Source organism: Artemia franciscana, chromosome 7, assembly GCF_032884065.1.
Source record: "Artemia franciscana chromosome 7, ASM3288406v1, whole genome shotgun sequence".
Classification (NCBI taxonomy): Eukaryota; Metazoa; Arthropoda; class Branchiopoda; order Anostraca; family Artemiidae; genus Artemia; species Artemia franciscana.
Window position 1 is genome coordinate 36,005,257 of NC_088869.1, and position 23,008 is coordinate 36,028,264.

At 33.5% G+C, this 23,008-nt stretch overlaps 1 protein-coding gene across 1 annotated transcript in view; it reads left to right on the plus strand.

Moving 5' to 3' along the window:
- LOC136029213 (blastula protease 10-like) overlaps positions 1-23,008 on the plus strand; it is a 118,168-nt gene that overhangs the window by 66,681 nt on the left and 28,479 nt on the right. Inside the window, exon 5 of the mRNA XM_065707412.1 lies at positions 18,343-18,472. Coding sequence (XP_065563484.1) covers positions 18,343-18,472 — 130 coding nt within the window. The remainder of the gene's footprint in view (positions 1-18,342; positions 18,473-23,008) is intronic.

A 23,008-nucleotide genomic window follows, 5' to 3' on the forward strand; every position in this document is an offset into this window, starting at 1 on the left:
AGTTTGGTGTTGTATCCCCCCCCCCCTAAGGGCAAAGGCTGTAAGGCAAGTTTTTCATTGTTTGCGTACAGTACATATTATTGAGAAAAGGTATGCATGTTTGACTTTCACTTTACTAAAATACGAAGGGTATTATTGTGAGTCTTTCAGGGAATGTTGAGAGGTGTGTTAAATTAAATCAAACTTACTGGGCATCATGAAAGGTATGCTCAACTAACCAAAAGGCAAGATTTACTTGCTACTACCGCTACTAATACTTCTTCTGCAAATATTACGACTGCTACTTTTACAACACTAATACTGCAATTATTTCTCCTACTACCATGGCAGCTACTGTGATACTAGTACTATTAAGGCTAAGTCTATGAAGGTAAGATTTGAGAGAATATTGATGCTAACAAAAGACATTGTGTTTATTTAAGTTGTCCAAAAAAGATATTCTCCGAATTGATTTGTGCATTCAGTTGGAATTCTCAGAGAATACTTAAATAAGAAGATCAATTCAACAAAAGGCAATGTCTGCACACTACTACTACTGCTAAATTTACTAGTTTTACTATTACTATTGCTATCGCTATTACTATTACTATTACTCTTACTATTACCATTGCTAGTTTTACTATTGCTCCAACTGCTACTTTTATTGTAACTACTTGTAGGGCTAAGAACATTAAGATGGAAATTTCAAGAGGTATGTGAATATACAGGCTATCAAAAAAACATGTCACCAATGTTAAAGCAATGGGTAATTACATTAACTTGAGTACTAATACTACTGCTGTGACTACTATTACAACTATGCCTAAGGGTATGGAAGGGAATTTTCAGGTAAGTTTTATTCATTATGACCAAGCATTTAATTCAGCTGATAGAAGAGCTTTAGAGAAGGGCTTATCCTTCATGGTCTATTCGAGACAATACATTAAAGTGATTGGTGCTGTTACGAAAATAACACTGCCGCAGTTTAGGTAGGTAATGAGGCTAGTAGCTGGTTTCATATTAGGTCAACAGTTAAGTGGGATTATGTTCTATCCCCATTTATATTTATCATTTTTATGGACTTTGTATTAAGGAATACAGGGAAGGCAATAGGAAAACACGCAATAAAATGGGAAAGAAAACCATTCCTATGGCTTAAATTATGCAGACAAATTTATCATCCTAGATTTTATGTGTGAGCAAAATGAATTAATTTTTTAGAGGATTTGTGAGTTCAGGGTGCTAGAATAGGTTTTAAAATTAATGTTTAGAAGATTACTTCGCTTTGGCTAGGAATAGGTGGAGATGAAAAGGTGGCGCTGGGTAATGAAAAGATCGATGAAGGGAGCAGCTTTACTAACCTTGGTAGTATTATTAGTAAAGATGGTAGGGTTGTAAAGGGTGCTCCGAAAAACGGAGGATGATTTGCTAGAGGTTTTCCAAATAAACGGCCTAAGGATTTTTTGGGTACCCGACTGACTGACCGTATTTTAAATAGTAGGCTGTACAAGAAATAAGTTCAATCCCGCTTTCTAGGGCTATAATGAGGGAAAGTATGAGATGCAGTTCAGTCTTGCGTTCTATGACTACAATGAAAGAAAGATATAGATGTGTGGGGCATATTTTGCGGATCAAGGATGACAGATTGCCAAAAATTTCCTTTTTTGCCATCCGTCTAGGGCTAAACAGAAAGCAGGTCGTTCTTGGAGGGAGTGAAAGGAAGTCTTAAGGAAAGGCTTAAGGAAATGGGAATTACCTGGGAGGGTGTAAAGAGGGAGGCTTTTGAATAGATTGGGATGGAGGAGGAGCGTGCGTAGATGTTTTGACCTCAGGTGGCTTGATGCTGATGTGAGCTCTTAGTAGTACTAGTTGTGGTAGTAGCTGCTAAACTAATCAACGTGAAAATATATTGATAAAAATTGCCCATTAAATTAGGTCAACGTGGTATTTAGTAAAAAAGTTATCTCAATAAAAATATAAGCAAAGAGAGAGGTAAAATTTGAAAACAAAAGCTGTTTTTACAAAAAGATGGGAAAAATTGAGTTTTCAATAAATCCGCTAGGTGTTTCACGTGAAAATGTTAGGGAGAATGTAATTAAATCCACCCTAACTTTAAAATGTCGTGAGCTAAAGAATATCCTTAATTTGACTAATGTCCATTACCATATCTTTGCATCTGTGCTTAAATCGCGCGCATAAAGTGATTCTACGATGAACAACAACAAATTAATATCAAACAGTTCGTGGTAACGAACTGTAGTAAGGAGCAATCCGGCTCAATAGTAAACGAAACTCTAAAAAACGGAATTTTGATGCTAAAATATAGATCAAAAGAATCAGATTTTTATGCTGATTTTAAACATATAAGTTTCATCAAATTTAGTCTTTGTCATCAAAAGTTAAGAGCCTGAAAAAATTTACCTTATTTTAGAAAATAGGGAAAAACACCCCTAAAAGTCACAGAATCTTAACGAAAATCACACCATCGCATTCGGCGTATCAGAGACCCCTATAGCAAAATTTTCAAGCTCCTATCTACAAAAATGTGGAATTTCGTATTTTTTGCCAGAAGACAAATCACGGGTGCGTGTTTATTTGTTTGTTTTTTTGTTGTTTTTTTTTCTTTTCCCCAGGGGTTATCATATCGACCAAGTGGTCCTAGAATGTCGCAAGGGGGCTCATTCTAACGGAAATGAAAAGTTCTAGTGCCCTTTTTAAGTGACCGAAAAAATTGGAGGGCACCTAGGCCCCCTCCCACGCTAATTGTTTCTCCAAAGTCGACAGATCAAAATTTTGAGATAGCCATTTTGTTCCGCATAGCCAGAAACCTTAATAACTATGTCTTTGGGAATGACTTACTCCCCCACAGTCCCTGGGGGAGGGGCTGCAAGTTACAAACTTCGACCAGTGTTTACATATAATAATGGTTACTGGGAAGTGTACAGTCGTTTTCAGGGGATTTTTTTTGGTTTTGGGTGTGGGGTTGAGGGAAGGGGGCTATGTGGGAGGATCTTTCCTTGGAGAAATATATCATGGGGGAACAGAAATTCAATGAAAAGGGCGCAGGATTTTCTAAAATTACTATAAAAAAAAAACAATGAAAAAATAAACATGGAAAAGTTTTTTTCAATTGAAAGAAAAGAGTAGCATTGAAACTTAAAACGAACAGAGATTATTACGCATATGAGGGGCTCTAAAAATACTTTAGCATAAAGAGAGAGGTATTTAGGAGGAGATAAATACCTTGCTCTTTATGCTATAATATTTTTAGTAATTTCAACTATTTATTCTACGGTCTTTCTGATTCAGGGGTCATTCTTAAAGAATTGGGACAAAACTTACGATTTAGTGTAAAGAACGAGGTATTAAAGAGGGTACAAACCCCCTCATATACATAATAAAAATTAAAGAATATAAAAGTTTGTTACGCAAGTTAATTCTAAAGTTACGTATATATTTTGCTAATAAAAAAATTCGTTAAAAATTAAAATTAATAGTTGCCTTTTTATGTAACCAAAAAATTGCATGGCAACTAGGCCTCCTTCCCCATCCCTTATTTCTCAAAATCGTCTGATCAAAACTAAGAGCAAGCCATTTAGCCAAAATTGGAATTAATATGCAAATTTCATTTTAATAATTTACGTGTGGAGAGTCAAAATAAAACATGCATTAATTCAAAAACGTTCAGAAATTACATAAAAAAAACTAGTTTTTTTTAACTGAAAGTAAGGAGCGACATTAAAACTTAAAACGAACAGAAATTACTCCGTATATGAAATGGATTGTCCCCTCCGCAATCCCTCGCTCTTTACGCTAAAGTTTGACTCTTTGCCACAATTCTGCTTTTTAAAACAATTAAAAGCTTTAGCATAAAGAGCGAGGGATTGCGGAGGGGCAACCCATTTCATATACGGAGTAATTTCTGTTCGTTTTAAGTTTTAATGTCGCTCCTTACTTTCAATTAGAAAAACTAGTTTTTTTTATGTAATTTCAACTTAAAACTAACATAAATTAGATTGAATGAATAAATAACTCCCAAGATGAAAAGAGAATACAATATATAAAAAGGGTTAATATAAATAAAAGTATTTAAATAAAATTACCAATAATGTGAAGTTTATTGCAATAAACAAAAACTTTAATTACGCTTTTCCAAGTATCACTATCTCACATATTCACGAAAGAAAATATCAATTAGATCGCTTATATGAAAAGTATTCGCTATTGAATGAGGATTGAACGAATAAACAACTCCAAAGATGAAAAGAGAATAAAATATATAAAAATCATTAATATATATAAAAGAATTTAAATAAAACTGTCAAAAATTAGAAATTTATGGTAATAAAAAACTTAATTACACTTTTCCAAACGTCTACATCTCACGTACTGTTGAAAGAAAATATTAATTAGATTGCCTATATACTAATTTTTTGCTATTGAAATAAAAAGTATCAACATTTAGGAATTTATTGCAGCAAAAAATTTCAATTATGCTTTTCTAAGCTTGCTCTTCTCGACTGAACCCTAAACAGCGTCCGTAGATATACACTCTTTGATAGCTTTGACCATAATTAATGATTAAAAAATAATTTTAACGTTGAAATCTGATCATCGTCTTGTGTCCCAATAGCATAAATCGGATCGGTTCCGAGACAAACAATAATATGACTATTATAGTCACACTAGAAATTCCCTCTGATTCAATAAGGTGTTCGATAGGGCAATGATACTATACTCTGACACAATCTTCCCCCAGAAACATTCTTTCACACAGAAAATTCTTCCCGTGGAAAATCTTCCCTTGCGAAAATCCTACCCTAAGAAAATGTTAAATATTTCCCAATGACAGGCTATGTGGGAACAAGGACAAATTACGTACCTTACAATCCTTTCCTCGGAGACTACGGAAAGAGAAAGAAACAACGAATTGACAAATTAGAGTAACTGACCTTAATTTTTATTTTTTTGCAAAAATACCAAAAGAAAACGTAAAAAAAGTGAAGCCTTTTTTTATCCAGAGATTATCAGAAAAAAGTCAAGCTCAAAGTCACTCAAATTTTGGCGGGTATTCGGAATTTTTGGCGCAGTAGGAAAACCAGCATTGGTTAAGAATTACCGTAGTCAGCCTTAATAAAGACAGGGTCTTTACATAATCATATAGAAGGCAAAAACCAAGATTGAAAAAAAAACGTCCGATAAGGACTTGAACATTTGACACCCAATGCTCCAATGCTCTACCGACTGAACTACGAACTCTATTCATCTAATTTTATCTATTGGATTTTGTAGGACCATAATTGTGCAGTTTTACAGCCCTTTTCCCAGAAATTAAGGAGGGTCATTTCACCACTGAAATACAGTTATTGGATCTTTCAACTATGCTGAAGAAATCTCTAAATTTTGTTTGGCTGACTTTAGGAGAAGAGGCTCTCTTGGGGAGGGGAGCTAGCTGTCCTCCACTCTTTTTAGTTACTTAAAAAGGGCACTAGAAATTTTAATTTCCGTTCGAATGAGCTATTACACTTCTCTCTATGATGTTCTGGTAACCCACTAGCCCTTGTTGAAAAAAAGAAAAAAAAAAGGAGACACATCCATAGTACACATATCGAAACAAAACAATCAAACTAAAAAATAGTCACCATATTTTTTAGTAGCTCGAGCAACTTTGAAAAATGGCGAGAACCTCTATTATTTTTGATTGCGAAAGCAAAAATTGAAGTGGTTCGCTACTGTCCCATCTCACAGGTATGGCTTATGACTTGACTGAGTGGTGGATCAAGGATTTCTAAAGGGGGGGGGGGTGGATTATATTTGAGCAAGTGTCAAAATTTCCATTGTTAACTTTTAATCAATGCTGTAACAGGGAAATTGCTGGAATTCCATAAATAGTGGGGATATGTTTCCTAGAGAAATTGCCTACGGATTGTTCTGGGTACCCGGCTGTCAGTCGTATACGGTCAGTCGTATTTCAAACATTAGGCTGTACGAATAATGTAGTTCAGTCCTCTTTCCTAGGGTATAATGAAAGACAGGTTGAGATGACTAGGCCACGTTCTGCGGATGAAGGATGACAGATTGCCGAAGATTGTCCTTTTAAGTCAACCTTCTTGAGCTAAACGGAAAGCAGATCGTCCTCGTCAAGAGTGGGAGGGTGTCATAATTTTTTTAAAGGAACTGGGAACTTCCTGGGAGGGTGTAAAGAGGGAACATTTGAATAGATTAGGTTGGAGTAGGTGCGTGCGTAGCTGTGTTGGCCTCAGGCGGCTTGGTGCTGCGGCGAGTTGATATTATTATTAGTAGTAGTTTTACTCGAAATGAAGATAAATAAGCCTAAGATGAATCTGAAAATCCGGATTATTTCTCTCTATACAACAGAGAATTTCAAGTTTTGATACCAATTCTCCTTTTGATCCGAAAGGTTTTGAAAAGTCCTTTTTGGAACCAAAATGAAAGCTAATCATTGGACTGATCCACTGTGCAGAAATGATTCCAGATTGAAGAAAAAAAATTGCAACAATCCTAAAATGCTTTATTTTATCAAACAGTTCGTGGTAACGAACTGTAGTAAGGAGCGACCCGGCTCAATAGTAACCGAAACTCTAAAAAATGGCATTTTGATACCAATAGTATTTTATTATAGTATTTACAGTATTTTATAATGTAAAAGCGTCCTTAATCGGTTTGCTTTTACTGTACCAAAACTCTTATATTGTTTTTTTCTTCAGTAAAGTGCTAGTTTTCTGTAATACTACACACCAAGGGAAATACAATTATTTGGTTTATTGGTGCTAATTTGTTCATAAATGTTAAAAAGACTGTGAAGTAATAATTTTTGTTTGTTTTAAGTTTCAGCTTCGCTCTTTACTTCCCTAAGAAAAACTTTAAAAAAATCAATTTAAAGAAAAACTAAACTAGGCTTCATCATGAAGCTTGGTGGTTAAATTAATTGTGTATTACATCTTCGAATTATATCTGGATCAAGAGTTGGAACAAAAAACTGTTTTGGATGTATTAGGGTCATTAGTTCAACTTTTATTTGCCTTAGTCTTATTCTTGCATTACAATGAAGGCATTTACACTTACACTTGACAGGATCATGTTTAAGTATCTTTTTTCACAGTCGTACATCAGGTTTTTAATCGGATACTAACAATTCACCGTAGCATCAAGTCACCTGGGGCCACCACAACTACGCATGCTCCTCCTCCCCCCCCCCATTTGAATAGAATGCTCATGTTAAATTATTTTCTAGGAAAAGTATCCCCGCTTCAAATCCGAGAAAAACACAATGAGATAAAAAAGAAATAGTTTTGAGGATGCAGTCAGTAGTGAGGGGGTTCCAGTTTTAAAGGCGCCCATAGGGGGTAAGCTAGTGGAGATACCAATCCCTCAAGATGCTATTACGTGCACCTGGGTCTTTTGCAATACTATAGGACACCTATTTGTTACAAAAAAAGATTTGCATGTTACGCAATAGTTTTCTATGATTCTTATTTTTAATTGTCAAAAGAAACCTAAGAATGTAGGTAAAAACCTTCAGGACCCGCCAGTGAGAGACCTTCAAGACGCCAGAGCCTAGCAAATAATTCCAACGGGGCCCCATAGCAAGCAATTTCACCGGGTCCCGAGTATCCGATTCCAACAGGGGTACTAGTAGCAATTCCGTTTGGGCCCGAGCAACCAATTCTAACAAGGCTTTAGCAGTCACTTCCAATGGGGCCCTAGCATCTAATTCCAACGGGACCCTAGCATCCAATTTTACCACCTTAACAACCAAACCCAACGCGGGGCCCACTAACCCAGTGGGGAACCCCGGTTGTAACTGAGCATGACATAATCTCGGAAGACTTGTTAGAGTTCAGGTCCAACTAGTCAAGTGGGGAAACCCCGTTCGTAACTGAGGACGGCATACACGTGGATGTGACGGCAGGGACGTAGATGTTACGTAATGAAGGCGTACACATGAGTTTTACGTAATGACGGCGCACATATGATGATGACGGGAAAGTGGGATGCTACATAATACTTTAAGAGATATTTTTCTTCAAGACTTGTTTTTCTTTTAAGGGTTTTTTTATATTTCTTTTTCTTCAAGGTTTTTTGTCTTTTTTACTTCAAGATTTTCTTTTCATTGAGACATTGTTTGTTTTCTTCGGGGCATTCTCTTCAAGGATTTTTCCTTGGGGAACCCTTATAATCCGTCATCGAAGATTTTTGCCCGCCTTAGGAATTGAATGTAAGACAAAGATTTCCCTAATGGAACGGTGCCTGATTCACCTGGACCAATATGCAATTATTGCTGATACGATTCGGAAAACACTTTCTAGTAGAAAAGATTCGATAAGGTCGTGGATTGCATGATTCCTATCTCTGGAATAACTCGCATACAGGGAGAAAATTGATTACTGGAAATTGGTTACATTTGACGCAATTATGCTCTTGACAATGCTATTAATTTTCAAATGTGAGCCTGACAAGACTATGTTTTGATTCTCAAATGGCTTTGTAAGACAGTGACTTTTTATTGTAGATAGAAGTTTTATTAATAAATAAATTTACAAACAGTATTGAAACAATTTATTCTTAGGGTACTGAAATCAATATTATACCGGTAGGAAGAGGATATTTTCCACCATAGTCATTCATTCGAGGATTGTCAACATAAATGCTGAGAAATTCGCCATAAGCATATTCCAAATAAATATATACTGCACGAAAACCATTATTTTTAATGAATAAATCTTTTACTTGCTTTCCAATTTTGCCTGAGAACCTTCGTAGTCTAACGAGATCGAGTATAAACCGTATTATGTATTCAATCTTTTCTTGAATAAACCTTTTCATTATTCCCTTCAACCAGTTGTTTCATACACTTTGGGGCCCTAGCATCCAATTCAAAATGGGGCCTAGCAGTAATTCCACTTTGGCACTCGCAACCAATTCCAACGGGGCCCTAGCAGTCAATTCCAATGGGGCCCCAGCAGCCAATTCCGACGAGGTCCTTTCATTCCACTTTACCGCTCCTAACAACCAAACCCAAGAGGGGGCCCGTTAGCCAAGCCAAGTGGGGAACCCCGGTTGTACCTCAGGATTACGTAATCTCGCGTGAATTGTTAGAACAGGCCTAGTAGTCAAGTGGGGAGCACCGGTTGTAACTGAGGATGACATAATCTCGCGTGGCTTGTTAGAACCCAGGGTCCACTAGTCAAGTGGGTTACCTCCGTTTGTAACTGAGGATGGTGCGCATATGGGTAATGACGGAAATGAAGTAATGACGGTGGACGCGTAAATGTTAGATAATGGTAGCGTACACGTGAGTGTAACGTAATGACGGCACATAAGTGAGTGTTAAGTTCTAACCATGAGAAGTGAGATGTTATGTTATACTTTAAGCGAAGTTTTTTCTTCAAGATTTCATTTTCTTCGAGGCCTTTTTTCGTTTAAGGTGTTTTTTTTTTCAATTTTTCTTTCTTCAAAATTTTTTGTCTTTTTAACTTCAAAATTTTCTTTTCATCGAGACTTTTTTTCGTTTTTTCGAGACGTTCTCTTCAAGATTTTTTCCTCAGACGATTACTATAATCCGTTATCAAAAACTTTTACCCGTCTTAGCAATCAAATGTAAGACCGGAGATTTCCCCAATAGAACTGCACCTTTGAAACCTGGACCAATATGCAATTGTTGTGGTTACGATTCAGAAAATACTTTCTAGTAGAAGTAATTCGATAAAGCTTTGCATTGTATGTTTCCTATCTCTGGAATATATCACCTACATGGTGAAAATGGATTATTGGAAATCGTTTACATTTGGCGCACATATGGTTGTGATAATGTTATTAATTTTCAAACGTGAGCTAGACAAGACTTTTTTTTATTTTCAAATGACTTTGTAATACAATGACTTTTAATTGTAGACACAAGTTTTATTGATAAATAAATTTACAAACATTATTGAAACAATTTATTCTTAGGGCACTGAGATAAATATTATACCGATAGGAAGGAGATATTTTCCACAATAAAGTCATTAAATCGGGGATTGTCAACATAAATGCTGAGAAATTCACCATATGCACATCCAAATAAAAATAATACTGCCTGAAAACTATTACTGTTAGTCAATAAATCTTGCAGTCACTTTCCAATTTGGTCTGAGAACCTTTGTAATCTAACAAGATCATGTATAAACAGTAAAGTGAATTCAACATTTATTTGAAAAGACCATTTCCTTATTCCCTTCAACCGGTGGTTTCATACATTTTTTCCTTTAAAATTGATCACTCCGAAAACATGCTGAAATTACCTTCGAAAAACAGAACAACCCTCACCCTTGCGTTTTAGATATGGCTCATAGGTTTTAACATCGTTCCTTACTTTTAGCAATACAGTTAACCTATTGCAGTATGTCTCGTCTTTGGTTTTATATTGTTTAAAAAGGACATTCAAAAGGAGAATTTAAAACATTTTTTGAATGACCCTTCTCCTTATTTCCGCTGTTAATTTACAAATTTTCTGCCCTATGACATCCCTTGGTAAATACTATCATTCCTAAGGCATTCCCAGATATTTTCATGATAAAAATATGCTTTAAATCCATTCATTCTTGTTTCTGCAAGCCATCCCCAACCTGATGCACCCCGTGACAGTTCATGCCACTACGGCAAATTGTGGCTGTTGAATGATACCCTCTGACCCAAACTATCGTTCCTAAGACATTTTCAGATTTTTTTTGTTAAAAATCAAGCTTTAAATCCAATACTTTGTGTTTTTGCCATCCTCAACGTGATGCCTCTCATGGTAATTCTTGACTTGTTCCACTGTATGACTGTCAGTTGACATCCCTCTGGCACCCCTCATCATTCCTAAGGCATTCTCAAGTATTTTCGAAATAAAAAAGAAAACAGAATTACTTTGTTTCTTTTCTTGTTCTTGTGTTACAACCAGGGCTGTTCAACCTTTTTCCAATAATAGCAATATCAAAGTGGATTTGCTTTGTTTCTTTTCTCATTCATTTGTTTCAACTTTCAACTCTCTCCCAAAAAGTAATATCACAAAAGCAAAATTGCTCGCTCGGTTCCCCCCATCCCTTTTTTTCAAGCAGGGCTGTTTGACTTTTTCCGAAAATAGCAATACTAAGGCCGAATTGCTTTGTTTGTTTCCCCAGTTGTTTGTTTATACCAGGGCTATTTGACTTATTTTCCAAACAGTAACAATGCTAAAGCTGAATCACTTTGTTTCTTTTCCCATCCCTATGCTTCATCCTGGGTCGTACGACTTTTCCCGAAAATAGTAGTACCCAGCAGAATTGGTTTGTTTCCTTTCTCATTATTTTGTTTCAATCTAGGTTGTTGAACATTTTACCAAAAATTGCAATACCACAGCGGAATTGTTTTGTTTCTTTTCTTATTCATAAGATAGTTGAAATAGCAATAATGTTTTCTTAGCTAAGTTTCGTCCTTGAGTTAAGAAGTCTTGTGAGATTTTACAAATAGAGTGAATTATTTTTCCAATTTCATGATTTTTGAATAATTGAAGATATGTGTGATATGCCAAAGACTGGTATATCGTGTTTTCAGAAATATATGTTGGATTCCTCTTGTCAAGTCTCGTAAAATGAGGTAAAAGGGTTGAAATCTCAATAATGTGTTCTTAGATCAGTTTTTTCCTTAGGTTAAGGAGTCTTATAGTCTTATAGGCGGCTTGCAGACGCCTATAGTGAGTTATTTTTCCAAAGCATAAATAATTCTTACAAATCACAAAAAGTTTTAACAAAATCTAAAATAGTTCTTACAAAACAAAAAAATATTCTTAAAAAATACAAAAATACTTTGCAAAAATCTAAAATAGTTCTAATAGAATGAAAAATAGTTGGTGTGGAACAAAAAAAAACTTGCTCCAAATACAAGATCTTTAACAACATCCCACATACTTCTTATAGAATACAAAAAATCCAAACATAATCCAAAATCATTCCTACAACACAGAAATAACTTTAAGAAAATACAAAGTGCTTTGCACTATTCTAAAATAGTTCTAACAGAATGAAAAATAATTGGTGTAGAACACAATATACTGGCCACGAAACACAAAAATTTTAACAACATCCCAAATAATTTTTGTTGAATCCATTAAGTTGAAACATAATCCAAAATAATTCCTCCAAAATAAAAAGATTATTCTTTCGAATTAAAAAATACTTTACACAATTCCAAAATAGTTCTAACAGAAATAAAACAGTTCAAAATAGGGATGATACCTTTTTATTGACAGTGAATAGATATAAAATTATTTAACTGGATATTTCGAACACATATACAGCGTTCATCATCAGCAGTAAAACTCAGTTTTACTACTGATGATGAACACTGTATATGTGTTTGAAATATCCAGTTAAATAATTTTATATCTATTCACTGTCAATAAAAAGGTATCATCCCTATTTTGAACTGTTTTACTTTCGTCATGAAAGGCAGTGTGGTCTTCGAAGTTATCTAAGTTCTAACAGACTGAAAAATAGTTGGTGACGAACAGAAAATACTTGCTACAAAACCCAAAAATTCTAACAGCATCCCAAATACTTCTTATAAAATATAAGAAGATCAGATATAAACCAAAATCATTCCTACAAAACAGAAATAATGCTTATAACACAAAATACTTTGCACAATTCGAAAATAATTCCAACAGAATAAAAAATAGCTGGTCCTTAACACTCTATACTTACTGCAAAACACGAAAGTTCTAATAACATTTCTAGTACTTCTTATGTAATACATAAAAGTTCAAACATAATCTAAAATAAGTCCTACAAAAAAGAAATAATTCTTACAAAATACAAAAATACTTTGAAAAACTCAAAAATAGTTCCAACAAAATGAAAAATAGTCGATGCAGAACACAAAATACTCCCCAAAATACACGAGAACTTCGGCAACACCCAAATACTTCTCATAGAATAAAAAAAGTTTAAATATAATCTAAAATAATTCCTGAAAAATGAAAAAAAATCATTCCTAATAAATACAAAAATACTTTGAACAATCCTAAAATAGTTCTATTAAAATGAAAAATAGTTGGTTTACAACACAAAATATTTGCCGCAAAACACAAAAATTCTAAAAACATCCCAAATACTACTCATAGTATACAAGCAGTTCAAACATAATCCAAAAGAATTTCTAAAAAACAGAAACATTCTTACAAAATACAAGAATACTTTGCAAAATTCTAAAACAATTTTAATGGAACAAAAAATAGTTGATAATAATAAAAATAACAGTTGTGATATAGTTCGAACAAAATGAAAAATAGCTGGTGAAAAACACACAATACTTGCTACAAAACGCAAAAATTCCAACAAAACCCTAAACACAAAAAGTTTAAACAAAATCCTAAATAATACCTACAAAACAAAACAATTAATCGTACGAAATACCAAAATACTTTGCTCAATTCTAAAAAAGTTCTAACGGAATAAAAATAGTTAATTAATCCAAAATAATTTTTCTAACGGAATAAAAAATAAAAATATTTGTTCTGCACCAACTATTTTTCATTTTGTTAGAACTATTTTAGAATTGTGCAAAGTCATTTTTTTATTTTGTAAGAATTATTCCAGTTTCGCAGGATATATTTTGGATTATATTAACTTTTTTGTATTCTACAAGAAGTATTCGGGATGTTTTTTTTGAATTTTTGTGTTTTGTAGCAAGTAGTTTGTGGTTTGTACCAACTGTTTTTCATTCTGTTACAACTATTTTAGAATTGTACAAAGTCTCTGTATTTCATAAGAATTATTTCTATTATTGGGGGATTATTTTGGATTATGTTTGAACTTTTTGTGTTCTATAAGAAGTATCTAGGAAGTAGTTATAATTTTTGTGTTTTGTAGCAAGTATTTTGTGCTCTGCACCAAATAATTTTCATTCTTTTAAAACTATTTTAGAATTGTGCAAAGTATATTTGTATTCGGTAAGAATATTTGTTTTTTGTAGGTATTAGTTAGGATTATGTTTGAACTTTTTGTATTCAGGCTTTTCTTATAATTTTTTTCTTGTTTTCTAGCAAGTATTTTGTGTTCTTCACCAGCTATTTTTCATATTGTTAGAATTATTTTATAATGGTTCAAATTATTTTGTATTTTGTTAGAATTATTTCTGTTTTGTAAGATATATTTTGGATTATGTCTGAACTTCTTTGTATTATTTAAGAAGTATTTGGGATTTTGTTAAAATTTTTGTGTTTTGCTGCAAGTATTTTGATTTCTAGATCAACTACTTTTCATTATCTTTGAACTGTTTAATAATTATGCAAAGCATTTTTGTATTTTGTAAGAATAACTTCTGTTTTGTAGGAATTATTTTGAATTATGTTTGAACTTATTTGTTTTCTATGAGAAGTTTTCTGGGTGTCATTGAAAAGTTTTGTGTACTGCACTAACTATTTTTCACTCTTGTAGAACTATTTTAGAATTCTGAAAAGTACTTATGTGTTTTGAAAGAATTATTTCTCTTTTGCAGGAATTATTTTGGATTATGTTTGAAATTTTTATATTCTATAAGAAGTATATAGGATCTTGTTCGAATTTTTGGTTTTTTCAGAAAGTATTTTTTGTTATGCAACAATTATTTTCAATTATTATTATTATTATTTATTTTTGACCCATACTATACAAAGGCATAATATGCGGAGTAACACGAAGAAAAACATACAAGAAGTACAACGCAAATCAGTATAGAAATCACAAGGAAAACAATTACGGAATAAATAAAAAAAAGACACAAGAAAAAAGAGAAGAAACAGAACATGAGGAAAATAAGAAAAGAAAAAAGAACTCGCAACATGCAGGATCTAATAAAGCAGTAACATTCAGAACTATGGAGGCAAGCTATCTTTATTGTTGTCATTTTTTTTTATTTTTACTCACTTTACAATACTGAAAAATGTAGACTGACCAAAGAGAGAATAACAAACAAACAAATAAAGGAAAAATAACTTACGACTGAAAAAATCTGATAAGGCAGTGGCGCGGATAAAAGCAGATACAAGTGGTATTTGAAAGCTTTCTTTGTTTTACATCCAGTTTTACGGTAGTATCAGCAACAAGAATATTGTTAATAAGAACCGGGTTTTTAGTCCATGGAGGAAGAAACAACAAAATTTACAAAGTCTGATATACTTAATCCGGATTCTTTTTAATTGTTTTTTCTGAAGCAGGGGAACAACTCCGGAAGAAAAAAGATTCGAATGGTAACAAAAAGTTGAGTAGAAATTGACCAACGCAAGTTTATTATATTTACCTCTGTTGGCACAATCTGATTATATCCTAATTGATTTTTTTCATTAATATCGGAGACTGTGCGCTGGCGCAAGCTTGTAAGACTATTAGTAATAGAAACACCGAGCCATCGTAAGAGAATCAACGAGAGGCATAGTAAAGCCACTTCAACGAATAGGAGTACAAGAATTTTTGCTAAAAGAAAGAAATTCACATTTATCTACATTAAGGGAAAGGTGTATATCCGAAAAAGAAGTAGTAACACGAGAATCCATGTTATATAGACCAGTTTTGGTACGCCTTTTAAGAAGGAGGTCATTAGGGTAGGCAAGATATGAAACATAAAAAAGAAAGAGAGATAGGTAGCCAATATCTTTGTCAAAACTCCTGAAATACATAATTCAAACAGGGTCAGAGATAAAACTCCACGTTGCCTTAAACCCCTTTTCAGTTTAATAATAGTAGCTGGCGCTGATCTTAGCCTTGCTCTATTATCACTATTTTAGAATTGTTCAAAGTATTTTTGTCTTTCGTAAAAATAATTTTTTGTTGTGTAGAAATAATTTTGGATTGTTTTTGAATTTTATGTATTCTATAAGAAGTATTTGGGATGTTGTTAGAATATTTGTGCTTTGTAGCAAGTATTTTGTGTTCTTCACCAACTATTGTTCATTCTGTTAGAACTATATTAGAATTGTGCACTGTATTTTTGTATTTCGTGAGAATTATTTCTGTTTTATTGGAATTATTTTGCTATATGTTTGAATTTTTTATATTCTATAAGAAGTAGATGCTGTTAGAATTTTTGGGTTTATAGCAAGTATTTTTTGTTCTGTATCAACTATTTTTTTATTCTTTTAGAACTATATTAGAATCGCGCAAATTATTATTGTATTTTGTAAGAATTATTTATGTTTTGCATGAATTATTTTATGTTATGTTTGAGCTTTTTATATTCTATAAGAAGTAGATGTTCTTAGAATTTTTGTGTTTTGCAGCAAGTATTTTGTGCTCTGCATCAACTATTTTTCATTCCGTTAGAACTATTTTGGAGTTGTGCAAAGTATTTTTGTATTTCGTAAGAATATTTTTTTGTGTTTAGTACGAGTTATTTTGGATTATTTTTGAACTTTTTGTACTCTATAAGAAGTATTTGGGATGTTGTTAAACAGTTTGTGTTTTGTAGCAAGTATTCCGCGCCAACTATTTTTCATTCTGCTAGAACTATTTTAGAATTGTGCAAAGTATTTTTGTGATTCATAAGAATTATTTTTGTTTTATATGAATCATATTGGATTATGTTGGAAATTTATGTATTCTGTAAGAAGTGTTTGGGATTTTGTTTGAATCTTTGTGTTTTGTAGTGCAAATTATTTTTGTATGCTGTATGAATTATTTCTGTTTTTTAGGAGTTGTTTTGGATTCTGTTTGAGCTTTTTGTATTCTATAAGAAGTATTCGGAATGCTGTTAGATTTTGTGTTGTGTAGCAAGTATTTTGTTTTTTGCATCAACTAATATTTATTCTGTTAGAACTATTTTTAGAATTATGGACAGTATCTTTGAATTTCGTAAGAATATTTTGTTTTGAATTATTTTGGATTATACTTGAACTTTTTGTATTCTATAAGAAGAGTCTCAGGTGTTGTTAGAATTTTCGTGTTTTACAGCAAATACTATACTCTGCACCAACTATTTTACAATCTGCTCAGATCTTTCATAAATATTTTAGAATTTTACAAATTATTCTCGTATTTTCTAAGACTTAGAATTATTTTGGAATATATTTGAACTTTTTGTATTCTCTAAGAAGTATTTGCGATGTTGTTAGAATTTCTGTGTTTTGTAGCAAGTATTTTGTGTTCTGTAGCAACTATTTTCATTTTGTTAGAACTATTTTAGAAGGTGCATAGTATTTTCGTATTATGTAAGAATAACTTATTTTGTTGTAAGAACTATTTTGGTTTTTGTTACAAATTTTTTTAATTTATAAAAGCTACTTATGTTTTGGAAAAATAACTCACCTTTGGGGTCTGCAGCTTTTAAGACCCCTTAACCCAAGGAAGAAGCTTATCTAAGAACATATTATTGCGATTTCCACTCTCTTACCTCAATTTACAAAACTTGACAAGAGGAATCCAGCATATATGAATGAAAACATCAGACATACAAATGTTTGCCTATCACACATATCTTTAACTTTTTCAAAATCATGAAACTGGAAAAATAACTCACCATATTTTTCAAAAATTCTTAAGACCCCTTAACCTAAGGTAGAAACCAATCTAAGGACACATTACTGCCATTTCAACCCTCTTACGAGTGAGAAAAGAAACGGAACTTTTCCACTTTGGTGTTGCCATTTTCGGGGAAAAATCGAATTCTTCCAGTAAAAATAATTCTTCTGGTGAAAAAATACAAGAATTCCACATTTTTGAAGACAGCAGCTAGAAAGCGCTGTAGTCACCCGACTTGTCACCCCTATTAGAAAATTGGGCAAATTTTTCTCAGAGTCGAAGCTTTTGATGAAAAACAGGGCGTAGGATTAAATAAATTTTACTTATTTGGAATTAAAATAAAACCAACCATTTTTATGAATTAACCGTTATCAACATTTCTTCATTTTATAGTTCCGCTTACTATTTGGCTGAATCGCTCCTTAGTGAAAGTTCGTTGTCACAAACTGTTTGACCAGCTGAGTATAAAGTTTAATATTCCATTATTAATTATATTGTTATTAAATGTGCATGGAAACTGATTGTGGGAGGGAAGCTCCTCCCCTCCTCCCTCCGTTTTATAGCACACTTTTTGGTACCTTCATTGAATTTATTGAAAAAACAACAAAATAGGTTTTGGAAAATACTATTTTGGAGATTTTCATTTTTAAGAGAATGAAGAAAATTCTTACTACCGCCCTCTACATTTTCATGAAATGGTGCCTGTGAAACCATTTATATTACACAAAAAAAAAACTTCTACAGCCTGAGAGACAGACTGGGCTAAATATTTTTCATGGCGATTTGCATCCGTTTGTTTTAGACTAGTTTTGCATATTCTAAATTTAGTTAACCCTCTTTATTGTCATAGGCTTTTGGTACGGATCGTTCCAAACCCACCATGCTGCCAGTAGATATAACTAAAAGGTACTTGCTCACATCCAAGAATCCTCTTGGTCATTTTGATGCACTGGCTGCAAATAGAGCCTTTCTCTGTTTAGGTAAGCTGATTTTATATGGATTGAACACGGTTTGTTGACACAAGTTTGTTTTTTTTTAAGTTTCTTGTATCCGCAAGTAAGGAGCAACATTGAAAGTTAAAACGAACAGAAATTATTCTGTATATGAAAGGGGTTGTCCCCTCCTAAACGCTCCGTTCTTTACGCTAAAGTTTGACTCTTTCTCACAACTCTACTTTTTAAAACAATAAAAAACTCCATGCTCAATTTTTTTAAACAAAAAACATTCCACCATGGAAAGATCTTCCCACGTTAACCCCTCCTTCGACCCTCCCCCTTTTAAAGTGAAAAATTCCCCCTTTGAATGTCTGTACACTTCACAATAACCATTACTATATGTAAACAATGGTCAAAGTTTTTTACTTACAGCCCCAGCCCCCCTATGTGCCCTCCAATTTTTTTGGTCACTTAAAAATGGCCCTAGAACTTTTAACTTCCGTCAATAACCATTACTATATGTAAACAATGGTCAAAGTTTTTAACTTACAGCCCCTCCTCCGGGGACTGTGGGGGAGGAACTCATCCCGAAAGACATAATTATTAGGTTTTTTGACTATGCTGAACAAAATGGTCATCTCAAAATTTTGATTCGGTGACTTTGGGAAAGAAGTGAGCGTAGGAGGGGGCCTACGTGCCCTCCAATTTTTTTGGTCACTTAAAAAATGGCACTAGAACTTTTAAATTTCGTTGGAATGAGCCCTCTCGCAACATTCTAGGACTTATGGGTAAATACGATCACCCCTGGAAAAAATCATTAAGATCTTCTAACTTTTAGCGGCTGTTTCCCCTTATTTTTTAAAATAAAGCAAATTTTCTCAAGCATTTAACTTTTGATGGGCAAAACTAAACTTAATGAAACTTATATATTTCGAACCAACAAGAAAATTTGATTCTTTTGATGTAAGTATTGATATCAAAATTCCATTTTTTAGAGTTTCGATTACTATTGAGCCAGGTCGCTCCTTACTACAGTTCGTTACCACGAACTGTTTGATTAAACTGACAAATTGTTATTGTAATTAGTGCCAGAGTCAAGAGATCTGTCTATAGAGCATTAGCAGTAGTAGTAAAAACTAGCTTGTGTGAAATATCTTATGACGAAACATAATAGTATGTAACATAAAACATATGCCTATTTAAAAACTGTAGCAAAACCATCTTGAATCACTTTAATCGCTGAACACTGTTCAAACCAGTGTTCTAGTTTATTAATGAAATTCCTGTGGGTTTCCTTCCGAATTTCGAAAGTCTTTTATTTGGAATAAAAATGGATTTCTTGACAAATATTCCAAGTTTGATTATAAATTTGAGTCATATTTTTAATTGTGATTCAAAAACTCGAGATCTTAAAAAAAAATTATGTTCTAGTTAGAAATATTGACCTCTCTCCTCATTCAGAAACTTCAGCCAGTCTTAGGAGCAAAAAAAAATATGTATGATTTAACTTCGTGTAAAGAGAACTTAAGATAAGTCCGAAATATATTGTGTATAAGATGAGATAAAAAATTATTGCAAAAAGCTTACGGGCCATAGCAACATAGAATACAGTGTACAAACAAAGCTCAGGAACAAAATACAACTTGAGATAACATAAGTCGAAAAGAAAAAAAGAACAGCAAAAGACCAAAAAAAAAACACACCAAGGCTCCAAAATTGATTTTGTGTACTTTGTAATATTTTCAGGGGAAGAGGAATTATATTATGAAAAGATTGGTCGTGACCGAGAATTCTGGTCCAACAAAATGCTGCCAAATCTACAAAAATTTTATTTTGAGGCACTGTTACCAGAAATTGTCGACAGAATATTGCCAAGAAGTATGGAGATACGGGAACCGTTTATATGACTCCAACTATGCTAGGTGTAGGTAGTTGTCATGTGTCATTACAGTCTTATCCGAATACAAGTTCAGATATACAAATACAAAAGCAGCACTCGAGCTTTAAAATCTTTTTTTTTATGGACCCGTATGGATAAATTAAATAAAAAAAAACAAGTTTTTTTAACTGAAAGTTAGGAGCGACATTAAAACTTAAACGAACAGAAATTACTTCGTATATGAAAGGGGCTGCTCCCTCCTCAACGCCCCGCTCTTTACGCTAAAGTTTTTTACTGTTTTAAAAAGTAGAGCTGAGAGAAAGAGTCAAACTTTAGCGTAAAGAGCGGGGCGTTGAGAAGAGATCAGCCCCTTTCACATACGAAGTAATTTCTGTTCGTTTTATGTTTTAATGTTGCTCCTTACTTTCAGTTAAAAAACTAGTTTTTTTTATTAAATTTCTGAACGTTTTTGAATTAATGCATGTTTTGATTTTGGCTCTTTACAGATGAATAATTAAAACGAAATTTGCTTTTTTTTTCACCTTGGCAAATAATGATGACAAGACCACAGACACGCACGCAGGGGAGGGATTCAAATTCTCAAATAATAATTTCTCTAATTTTCTCCTCGGATAATAGTTCTTTTGCAAATAAATATTCCTATTTACTTGCCAAATTACGAAGAATAACAATGCAATAATCGTAATTTTCAGTGAGAAACCCCTTGAGTTAAATGAGCGGCAGGAAAACTGATAACCTTGAGTGTTTGACTGACTTGCCGCGTATGAAAAAGAATTGACTAGGGAGTATAATGTCTGGACATCCGCTAAGCCTTAAAAGAGAGGATAGAATGGGAATTATAGAAGTAGAAGCCTAAGTATTGTGCTTTGTAAGGTTTTTGCTAAGATATTATGTCAAGGATAGATAGTTGGATAGACTAAAATAGAATTTTATCATATTTGTAGGCAGGGTTCAGAAAAGGCTATAGTACTATAGATGAGATTTTTAGTTTACTAGGGATGATTAGCAAACAAGCTAGGAAAAAGAATGCAGGGTATTTGTTGCATTTTTAGATTTAAAAGGGGAGTTTGATGGAGTTGACAGAATTTAATGATAGATTCACTGTTAGAACTAGGGTTATCAAGCGTATATCATCCAAGTATAATATAGTTAAGATTGTAACACGGGTAGGCAAGGATTTCTCTAGGGTTATTAGGAGTAGACTTGGTGTTAAGCAGTGATGTACAATTTCCCTAAGACTATTTCCATTGTATATTAATTATTTTGAAGATTATTTGATAGGGCCCCGATAATTAAGCTTTCAAGTGCAAGCGTTATGGCATTACTTTTTGCGGACAACATAGCATTGGTAGCAGAAAGTAAAGAACATTTGTAACAACTCTTAGATCTAGTATCTTCTTATTTTAGGAAGAAGAAACTAGTATTAAATGTAAAGAAGTCGGTGATAATGGTTTTTAAGAAAAGTGGAGAACAGATAGATTCGCAGTGTCAGTTTACGCATGAAGGTAGGACACTAGACCATGTAGATGAATTTCAGTAATTAGGTTGTAGGCTATCGTCAGATAAGAAATGGAAGAAACATCTCAAGATGGCAGAAAGTAGGAGAAATAGACTACTAGGAATGTGAAGTAAAAATAGTATTAATTAAATTAGGTATGTAGGACTGCTAAAGTATATTTTTCATGCTAGGGTTAAATCAGTTTTACATTACAGGGCGGAGCTTTGGGGTATACGTAAGGGGTTAAATTTAGAAAGAATGCAGTTGAGGTTTTTTAAGCGTATGTTGGCCTTGATAATAAGTTTAATGAGTTAGTGCTTAGAGGGGATATAGGAGTAAAGTATATGAGACAGATTAGGTTAATTAGTATGGTTAAATATTGGGAAAGGGTGTCATCGATAGAAGATAATAGGCTAGTTAAACAAGCATTTTTATTGACGCTTCAAGATAGGAGGACACTATGTGTGATGGCTGGAATAAGGGATAGGGGGTAAGAGAAATGGTAGATACTTCATCTAGGTTAGTCGCTGCTAGGCTAGAGTCTCAAGAAGTTCAGGTTTGGCAAGCTGAGAAGGCCACCTTGCCGTCCCTTGGGCTATATACGGAGGTGAAGGAGAACTCGGGCGAAGAAATTTGCCTAAAAATGAGATTGGCTCCGGAAGATTTAAAACGGGTAGTGTATGTAAGGGGGAATTTTATGCCTCTCGGAGAGAGTAGCAAATATTTATGGGGAAATAGATTGAGGGACGGTCCTTAAAATTGCCCTATGTGTGGATAAATGGATGAGTTTTCCGATCATTTTTAGGGGAATGTAGGGAGTTGAGGGAATTGCGCTTGGAAATATTTGTTAGGGAGGTCGGAGATAGAGAATGAATTTTTGAAGTTTTGAGAAGTAGGTGCTACTTAAATATAAATAATATTGGAAACCTCATCAGGGTAGGTATGAGGTATCATGATGGTTTTCTTAAATAATTAGTATTAGTGTCTTTTCAGTCTATGTTTTGTTGCTATACTTTTTCACTTGTTTTGTGTGTGTCACCATGGCCTAATTGGGCTTTCGTGTGAATGAATATATCTATCTATCTATCGATGCCTTCAACCAGTGACCCATGATTAGTAAATGTTTACGCCCCTAGGAACAATGATCCTTTAGTAGACAGTTTCTACGGCCCTTCATGTGGCA